This window comes from Eriocheir sinensis, chromosome 19 (genome assembly GCF_024679095.1).
Source record: "Eriocheir sinensis breed Jianghai 21 chromosome 19, ASM2467909v1, whole genome shotgun sequence".
NCBI lineage: Eukaryota > Metazoa > Arthropoda > Malacostraca > Decapoda > Varunidae > Eriocheir > Eriocheir sinensis.
Window position 1 is genome coordinate 652,501 of NC_066527.1, and position 10,000 is coordinate 662,500.

The 10,000-nt window shown below is 45.0% G+C and overlaps 1 protein-coding gene across 2 annotated transcripts in view; it reads right to left on the minus strand.

Annotated features, from left to right (window-relative positions):
• LOC127000490 (mucin-5B-like) overlaps positions 1-10,000 on the minus strand; it is a 13,836-nt gene that overhangs the window by 3,834 nt on the left and 2 nt on the right. For both annotated transcript variants that reach the window (XM_050864217.1, XM_050864216.1), the window contains exons 1-15: positions 9,903-10,000; positions 9,467-9,521; positions 8,810-8,968; positions 8,424-8,537; positions 7,656-7,897; positions 7,036-7,170; positions 6,219-6,389; positions 5,889-5,948; positions 5,577-5,685; positions 5,115-5,240; positions 4,829-4,972; positions 4,416-4,529; positions 3,888-4,145; positions 3,249-3,440; positions 2,521-2,715 (exon numbers count right to left, since the gene is read on the minus strand). The exon at positions 9,903-10,000 is cut by the window's right edge and continues 2 nt beyond it. In XM_050864217.1, the coding sequence (XP_050720174.1) occupies positions 2,521-2,715; positions 3,249-3,440; positions 3,888-4,145; positions 4,416-4,529; positions 4,829-4,972; positions 5,115-5,240; positions 5,577-5,685; positions 5,889-5,948; positions 6,219-6,389; positions 7,036-7,170; positions 7,656-7,897; positions 8,424-8,537; positions 8,810-8,968; positions 9,467-9,521; positions 9,903-9,905 (2,077 nt within the window). In that variant the 5' untranslated portion in view covers positions 9,906-10,000. The remainder of the gene's footprint in view (positions 1-2,520; positions 2,716-3,248; positions 3,441-3,887; positions 4,146-4,415; positions 4,530-4,828; positions 4,973-5,114; positions 5,241-5,576; positions 5,686-5,888; positions 5,949-6,218; positions 6,390-7,035; positions 7,171-7,655; positions 7,898-8,423; positions 8,538-8,809; positions 8,969-9,466; positions 9,522-9,902) is intronic.

Below are 10,000 nucleotides of genomic sequence, written 5' to 3' on the forward strand. Positions count from 1 at the left end.
TGAAGACAGCTAAAAAATCGTACGTACAGGGTGTTTGCGTGAAGACAGCTAAAAAATCGTACGTACAGGGTGTTTGCGTGAAGACAGCTAAAAAATCGTACGTACAGGGTGTTTGCGTGAAGACAGCTAAAAATCGTACGTACAGGGTGTTTGCGTGAAGACAGCTAAAAAATCGTACGTACAGGGTGTTTGCGTGAAGACAGCTAAAAAATCGTACGTACAGGGTGTTTGCGTGAAGACAGCTAAAAAATCGTACGTACAGGGTGTTTGCGTGAAGACAGCTAAAAAATCGTACAGGGTGTTTGCGTGAAGACAGCTAAAAAATCGTACGTACAGGGTGTTTGCGTGAAGACAGCTAAAAAATCGTACAGGGTGTTTGTGTGAAGACAGCTAAAAAATCGTACAGGGTGTTTGTGTGAAGACAGCTAAAAAAATCGTACAGGGTGTTTGTGTGAAGACAGCTAAAAAAATCGTACAGGGTGTTTGTGTGAAGACAGCTAAAAAAAATCGTACAGGGTGTGTGTGAAGACAGCTAAAAAAAATCGTACAGGGTGTGTGTGAAGACAGCTAAAAAAAATCGTACAGGGTGTGTGTGAAGACAGCTAAAAAAAATCGTACAGGGTGTGTGTGAAGACAGCTAAAAAAAATCGTACAGGGTGTGTGTGAAGACGGCTAAAAAAATCGTACAGGGTGTGAAGACGGCTAAAAAAATCGTACAGGGTGTGAAGACGGCTAAAAAAATCGTACAGGGTGTGAAGACGGCCAAAAAATCGTACAGGGTGTGAAGACGGCCAAAAAATCGTACAGGGTGTGTGTGAAGACAGCTAAAAAAAATCGTACAGGGTGTGTGTGAAGACAGCTAAAAAAAATCGTACAGGGTGTGAAGACAGCTAAAAAATCGTACAGGGTGTGAAGACAGCTAAAAAATCGTACAGGGTGTGAAGACAGCTAAAAAATCGTACAGGGTGTGAAGACAGCTAAAAAAATCGTACAGGGTGTGAAGACAGCTAAAAAAATCGTACAGGGTGTGAAGACAGCTAAAAAAATCGTACAGGGTGTGAAGACAGCTAAAAAAATCGTACAGGGTGTGAAGACAGCTAAAAAATCGTACAGGGTGTGAAGACTGCTAAAAATCGTACAGGGTGTGAAGACTGCTAAAAATCGTACAGGGTGTGAAGACTGCTAAAAATAGTACAGGGTGTGAAGACTGCTAAAAATCGTACAGGGTGTGAAGACGGCTAAAAATCGTACAGGGTGTGAAGACGGCTAAAAATCGTACAGGGTGTGAAGACGGCTAAAAATCGTACAGGGTGTGAAGACTGCTAAAAATAGTACAGGGTGAAGACTGCTAAAAATAGTACAGGGTGAAGACTGCTAAAAATAGTACAGGGTGAAGACTGCTAAAAATAGTACAGGGTGAAGACTGCTAAAAATAGTACAGGGTGAAGACTGCTAAAAAATCGTATTGGTGAAGACTGCTAAAAATCGTACAGGGTGTGAAGACGGCTAAAAATCGTACAGGGTGAAGACGGCTAAAAAATCGTACAGGGTGAAGACGGCTAAAAAATCGTACAAAGACTGAGAGGAAAAAAATAATCAAGTGAAAATAAAAAATGAAATCGCAGAGGGTGAGAAAGAATATAATAACATTGGTGAAAAAATTACTAATATTATACAGAACATGAAAAATACTAACAATCAGTGAAAATATTAACCAAATCGTACAGAGGGCAAGAAAGAATTACTTACAAAATCGTACATGAGAAAAAAACAATGAAAAAAATACTGAAATTGTACCTTAACTTCTATTGGAGGTAAGAAATGGAGACCTACCTCGCCCACTGAATCCCCTCCCAGCCAGACGGTCATAATTTGAGGAGCAGAAATAATAAATAAAAGACCTTAACTTATACCAGACACCAGAAATTGGGACCTAACTCACCCAATGCATCCCCTTCCAGCCAGACAGTCATAATTTGAGGAGCAGAAATAATAAATAAAAGACCTTAACTTGTACCAGACACCAGAAATAGGGACCTAACTCACCCAATGCATCCCCTTCCAGCCAGACAGTCATAATTTGAGGAGCAGAAATAATAAATAAAAGACCTTAACTTATACCAGACACCAGAAATAGGGACCTAACTCACCCAATGCATCCCCTTCCAGCCAGACAGTCATAATTTGAAGAACAGAAATAATGAAAGACCTTAACACTGTAGCAGCGACGGGCCAAATTTGTGGCTTTACCGTGTAGCAGCGACGGGGCAAATTTGTACCATGATATAAACCCCCAAAATAGAAGATACATAATGTGATCAGAAAAGCTTTTATATATTATGAAATGGTTTGTGCGAGGGGTGATTTTTTCTCATTTTTCTCGCTTGGAGGACCATTAAGAAACAAGATCCCTGCTGCTACCGGGTTAACTTATATCAGACGCCAGACGCAGAAATATGGACCTAACTCACCCACTGCATCCCCTCTCAGCCAGCCAACACAGCATCGTTCAGTACTCACTCGTGGTGCCGGCGCCGCTACACGTCTGCATACACTCCAGCACTGAATTAAACCTGTTGCCGTTCCCGCCGCAGCCGCTGTAGTACGCCCCGAAGCACTGGTCAGCCCGAGCGTCGTAATAGTACTTCAGTCGACTGCCCTGACATGTGCCGGCGTCCCACTGCAGGTGACACGCGGACGGAACGAGGGTGGTGGCTGCAGGGGGAGAGAACCATGCTAATAAAGGCAATAATGTGTATGGTGGTGGCTGAGAAAGAGTGTACAAAGTTAATATAGAAGGAGTAGCAAGTTAATAGAGAAGGAGAGTACCAGGTTAACGAGAGAAGGAGTGCTAAATAGAGAAAGAGTACTAGTTAATAAAGGTCCTAATATACATGGGAGTGGCTGGAAAAGGAGTAGTACTATGTTAATAAAGGTTGTTATACTAGTAACATACATGGTGGTGGCCGAGAGTACTACGGTAATAAAGGTCCTTCTAAAGTGGTGGCTGGAGGAGGGTACCATGTTAATAAATGTTATGGTGTATCAAAACTATTCCAAACATTTGCATGAGAACTTAAATATATAGAGCATAAGCATGGACACAACATTCTGGAGCAGTGCAGGATGACTAAAGCACTTTTGGAGTTCGATCTCTGCGCTGGATTATTCAGTTAAGCAAATCTATAACCCATTTCAACTCACTACTGAGACAGACTTTCAGTGGTAATTTAACTTGATCATCTCACCATTAGAGGCAACACCACAAGTTTGGAGACACTCCTCAAGTGTTGTGAATCTGTTGGAGTTCCCTTCACACCCGCCGTAATAGAACTTCTCGCACCGGTCCGTGGCGTGGCTGTAGTAGTAGCGGGGCAGCAGAGCCTCACAGGGGCCTTCCTCGGGGTCCAAGTAGCAGCCAGACGGTTTACTTGGAGAGACTGTGGTGTGGAAGGGAAGAAGGAGGCTCAAGAGTTGGCATCTGATAGTGTAAAACAAGTACCACAGATACATTTACTTCAATAATTCATGATCTATAAATCAGTACATGTGGCACTCCCTGCTTAAGTGAGGCAAGCATGAAAATGAGAAAGCTGCAATTGAAGTTGGGTGACCATTGCTTATCTTAGGAATATGAATGGAAATAATCGAGCATAATGCCACAACTTTGAATTTTAGTCCAAAAAGTTATCTCTTAACGCCTGAATAGTTGGTTGATGCGAGGCAAGCGATACCTCCCTCCAGCAGGGAGCACCACTGTACCCGCGGCCAGGATACATTTGACCGACTTATCACTCCCTCCCTTCACACGACTAAATAAAAAGTAGGCTACCCTTCCACTCCAAGGAATGCTAGAGTCCTTCCATGTGGAGGCACACGTCCAATACCTGTTGTGAATGGGAAGTTGCCGCACATAAGTTGACACTCTCTCTCCGAGTCAAAGTTGTTCTGGTTGCCGCCACAGCCAGTGTAGTAGAACTGGGTGCACCTGCCAGCCACAACGTCATAGTGCCATTTTAGGGCAAAGCCGTGGCAAGACCCTTCATCCTTGGGGAGGCTACAGACACTGAATGGCGGGAAGGTGAAGGGCGAGGTGGTCTGGGTGACGGGCAGTGACTGGGTGACGGGTGGCGACACTCCCGAGCCTGGAAATGGAACCACACGAGCTGTTGCTGATGGAGTGATACGTGGAGAAATTAATGTGGCTACATTAATTGTGCACTATTTTAGGTTTCCAGTGCACAGACCACATTACCCCACACTTTTAGTAATTATTAGTGACACTGAAGCACATTACATCAGAAAGTAGTTTACCTCATGGAATTAAAGGATTAAATAGGTAGACAATTAACATGGACGATGCCCAAGAATTAAATCATTGATCAAGCATTAAAGTAAGGTCCAGGGACACTAACATTCATTTGGAGAACAAACTTGGCCGTTCCTGATGCACTCGCAGACACTGCACTCGCCACCACGCCAGCGTGAGCCGTTGGTGCAGTACTCTTCCCCCAGCGCCGGGACAAAGTCTGGGGACAAGGGTGACACAGGTGAACAGTGGGACAAAGGAGCAGGTTGGGGTGCTGTTTGTGGAGTAATTCAAATATGGAGATTAACGTGTAATAATAACATTGCAGGACTTCAGATCAACCTCAGCCCTCTTGGAACCCCAACTTTATTCTTTACAGTAAAGTATATTTTTCATGTAGAATCAACCCATACCTTCATGTTAACTAAATTTCCAATTTAAAGGGAGAAGCCTGTGATAAGGCCATGGCTTACTGAGGGCTGTGGTCCAAAGCCTTGCTGCTGTACACCTCTTACTCACCATCCAGACACGCAATGCGTGTGCACCTGGGCACCCCTGGTGCACTGTCGGTGCAGCCACACCTGTTGCAATCCTGCTGCCATGAGGACCCAGGGGTGCAAGACCCTTCCAGGGGTGCAAACAATGGGTCAGGCACGAACTCCCCTGGAAGAACAAAGTTTAAGATCAGCTGTGAACTCTTTTTGAACATGAAGATAAGAATCATATTCATGACTAGATCAGTGAATGTTTACTGAAATTTAAATAACATTCTGCACCAACAACCACCAGCAGCAGCACCACCCACCCATGGTTCTGGTGTGGATGCCCTTGCTAATCTGGGCAATCCTGAGCTGATCATCAAGCTGCCTCTGCTGCTGCTGCTGGCTGGCGCCGGCCTGGTGCAGCAGGCAAAGCTCAAACTCACAGGCATCTGTTGAGTAACACATTCCAGCTTATGAAATCCTGCACCAGAGATGCTAGTGGTGCTACATCCTGACCCTTGTACAGTGCATTTACTTATGACAAAAGAATATTAGTAATGCGAGGTAAAACCTGACACTATTACTGTAAATGCTTATGACAACAGAAAAGGTTTAAGTGTCTGGGTTAAGTTATATATATATATCGGTGGAATGAAGAGCCACATGTAAAATAAAGTCACAATAAGTTTAGATACAAGGCAAACAATTTGTATAAACCACAAGGGTTTTAACATTAATCGGTGTAAGCCATGGCTGCCTACAGCCCGCCTAGGAGGATCACCTACCCACATGGTGCTTGAGCTGGGTGTCCACGGCCAGCACGGGGTGCAGCAGCTTGGCGCAGCGGGTGTAGTAGGCCTTACTCTCTGCTGGCCTTGCCTTACACATGTTGTCCTACAGGGGAATAATCTTAATGTGGGAACAAATAGAGAAAAGGGAAATCTAAATTTTTCACTAATAAAGGAACAAGTTTCAGGGATATTTTCCTTGTATGGAGACAAGTGACTAGACTGAACAGATCCGAAATTTTAAATAACTTTAAAACCGAAGCTTCTTTGCTTTAATTTTCATGGTTGGTCTGGAGTAGGAACACTTACCCTCGTGGGGCGGCCACAGTCTCTGCACTGCTTGCACTGAACACTGCTCTGCTCGGCCGTCTGAGGAAAGAGTGAAGTTAATATTTATCCTGCAAATGTTTAAACACTCAAATATGCATCACTGTCATTAAACTACCATCTAGAATTTTAAAAAACGCATCACTGTCATTAAACTACCATCTAGAATTTTAAAAAACGCATCACTGTCATTAAACTACCATCTAGAATTTTAAAAAACACTTCAGGTTAACCAGACCAGGCAAAGATATAAAGCTAAGACAGCAATCATTATGGCCAGGCTAGAGTAACCAAAACCCATCTGGCACCAACCCTCCAGGACTCCGGGAAGGCCAGGGGGAAGGTGGTCACGGGGTAGACGGTGCCGTCGCGTGCCGTCATGTCGTCGAGGGGGTTGAAGTTGAAGTGTCCGCAGAGGCCGTGGAGCTGCGAGGCGTGCGTTGGGTAGGCCCACACGTCCAGGCGGTAGCGACAGTGCAACAGCTGCCGGAGGGAGAATGAAGCATCGAACTTAAAATAATTGTTTCAGCAAGTCCAAGGCGTGCGAAGATTCGAATACAATGAGAGTGCGAATATCAGAATGAGAGTGCGAATATCAGAATGAGAGTGCGAATATCAGAATGAGAGTGGGAATATCAGAATGAGAGTGGGAATATCAGAATGAGAGTGGGAATATCAGAATGAGAGTGGGAATATCAGAATGAGAGTGGGAATATCAGAATGAGAGTGGGAATATCAGAATGAGAGAGGGAATATCAGAATGAGCGCGAATATCAGAATGAGAGCGCGAATATCAGAATGAGAGCGCGAATATCAGAATGAGAGCGCGAATATCAGAATGAGAGCGCGAATATCAGAATGAGAGCGCGAATATCAGAATGAGAGCGCGAATATCAGAATGAGAGTGCGAATATCAGAATAAGAGTGCGAATATCAGAATAAGAGTGCGAATATCAGAATAAGAGTGCGAATATCAGAATGAGAGTGCGAATATCAGAATAAGAGTGCGAATATCAGAATAAGAGTGCGAATATCAGAATGAGAAAACAGGACTAGAGGTAAAATTATATCACAGAAGGTAATCCACAAGTGATAAACGTTGATTTAGATCAATAGTTCCTCGGCTCACCATGATCCCCGATGAGCCGACCAGCGCGATGCAGTAGGGGGTGCGCCACGCCAGCAGCGGGTACGTGGTGCCGCCGACCGTCACCGTGTGGACGCCAGACGAAGGCACTGCGTACAAGTTCCCGTTTACCAGCAACTAGAAAAAACAAGCAACATAGGAACAGGAACCATCGAAACTAGAGCAGAGTTGTGGCATTATAAAATGGCTTGGATAAAGGGAGCATAGTCATTTGTTTTGCAAAGTCTTCCCATTTCCCCGGCCGCTGGTTCAAATGCATCAGCATGACTGGCCATCGTTACAATCATGGCTTACATAGACCCATCATGGTATTTCAAGTAAACAAAGTATAGTTTCGATTCCCACCTATCACCAGCTGAAGCAAACCGAATCCAACTCGGTTTCTTCTGGTTAATATTAACGAACCACAAAGTTGTTTTCAAGCACAAGACTTCTTTAGAAGACTAACAATTAAAGGCAGATCAGCTGGAAGTTATACAGTAGTTTTAGTGAGAAGCACAGTGTATGGGATCCGTACCCAAAGACTGTATAATGGTAATTAGCAATAAGGCAGTCAGTAGCGTTGCAGACACACTATACGGTTAACAATGGCAGATACTCACGGAGGTGGTGCCGTCAGTGTGATCGTGGCTGAGGGAGACTACGGTGTAGGGGTCGTTCCTGAAGGTGGTTTTCTGCAGGCAGTAGGAGCCGTGGCAGGGCGCGAAGGAAGTAAAGACGCCGGTCTCGGGGTGCTGCGAGGAGCCGGTCTGCGCCACCGTGTAGTTGCAAGGGCCGGCCCAGTGGTAGTGCGTCTTGTCGAAGGTCATCACGTGGCCGCTGTTGTGAAGGGTGCACCGCCCGCCTGAGGGAAAGGCACCGCGGGGAAGTCATTACTGGGAAAGTCAAGCACGTTAATAAGGAGAAAATTTGGGCGATACTAGTTACATTTTCTATTTTTTTTTCTAATCACTGGAATATTCGAAAAAAATAATTTCTTCTGAATGCGTCAACACAAGGTTACTACTAAAAACTTCGTAACAATTTTGGATAACCTGAGGCGAACACGTGTAAAGAAATTTTCGTAGTCTACGTCCTAACATCTGGTTGGGATAAAGTTTTCTGTGGGAAGGGTTGAGAATACCTGTATGGTCAACTCTAGTAAACTCTTCCACTAGTCCTTAATTTTCAAGGGACTGAAATCATCTACCTAAAGTGATGAGCTATAGGCAGTGACTTCATTTGTGCCTAACAGTGTAGTAGGAGTTAAAAAAAAAAAATTAATACAGATTACAACCTGCAGCGCAAAACAATTTAGTAGCGCTCGAGACAACGAAGAATACACGATACAACATTCAACAGTTTGAAAATTGGTTGTCTTTCCAACTTACAACAGTCCTGAAACCGGCCAGTCCAGGTCCAATTCCCGTTCACGCATCTGAGGCTGCTGCAGTGCGCCGAGAGGGAGCTGCCGTTGGGGTACAGCTGGCCGCCGAACTCGCAGCCTGGTGGCAGACGGAAGCGTTCAGGCACGAGTGACTAACTTAATGGAGGATTTAAAAACCACTTACAAATCTAAATATTATGAACACAATTTCGTAACACTGGTAAAACGACAATCTAGGTGTTTTCAGAAGATTTAAAAAAAAAAACTGTACTGAATGCTAAAATCTATACGGACACAAGACAGACTGACACAGACAAAAATAAATCAGACACGACAATGACAAATATGGCCTAAGAACAAAAGAAAAGCGTTCCCGCAATCGATACTCACAGCCCGATGCCCCGACGCCGCCTAAGTGCGAGGGTCGGATGTCCCCGTCGGAGCAGGAGAAGGAGACGCAGCAGGAGGGGATGGTGAGCACAGTCTCCCCGTGGGCGACGTTCTTCCTCCCGTAGCAGCAGTCGTCAGGCCGAGCCTCCGCGGCCAAGGCTGGGAGGAAAAGAAACACCTGCCACTACGCACAACACTTGGGGAACAACACTCGCCACTACGCACAACACACTGGGAACAACACTCGCCACTACGCACAACACTCTGGGAACAACACTCGCCACTACGCACAACACTCGGGGAACAACACTCGCCACTACGCACAACACTCGGGGAACAACACTCGCCACTACGCACAACACTCGGGGAACAACACTCGCCACTATGAGCATAACACGCGGGAAAACTGCACTTCGAGGGCTATAACAAAATTAAACCGCAGAATATTCATAATTCCATAGCCGCTATAAAGATTAGCGGTTATAGTTTAAGCCGCTAACTTGGAAGTCAATTAATCATAATGTATCGACTATGTAATCGTATCCTTTGAGCTATAGCAGTTCACAGTCAAACATTCTTGCACAAACAGCATACCACGAAATGGTCATCCACAATAGACTAGTTACAAATCACCATAAACATGCGGGGTCCACTTACCGCAGAACAGCAGCACCACAACGCCCCACGACGCGCTGCTGGGAACCTTCAGGGCCTGGAAGGGGAAGCGAAGCACATTAATACCAGACACAACACCTAAAACTCGTTAATGAATTATGACAACAAACCGAAGCGTGAAAAAACACATTCTAACCAACCCACTCCCTAACGAATATACACCACCATCATGACCCCAAAGAATGAAGTGTGAAAATACCCAATCTAAAACACTCGCTTCCTAACGAACATACACCACCTTCATGCCCCAAGAGAGCAGAGTCAATATCTAAAACAATATTGCTTCCTTACGACTCCACTCCACCACTATAACCCTGCAGAACAAGACAGAAAATTCTAATACACTCGCTTCCATACACCGACACTCTGACCCCACAGCAGGAAAGAACTAACATAAGACATTCCTCGCCAACATTACCATGGTGTAGATTGTGATATAGTCTTGGGGTGTGATGGTGCGCGGTGGAGGGCCTCGACACACACACTAACTCGCATCCGACTGAACACTCGCCACGT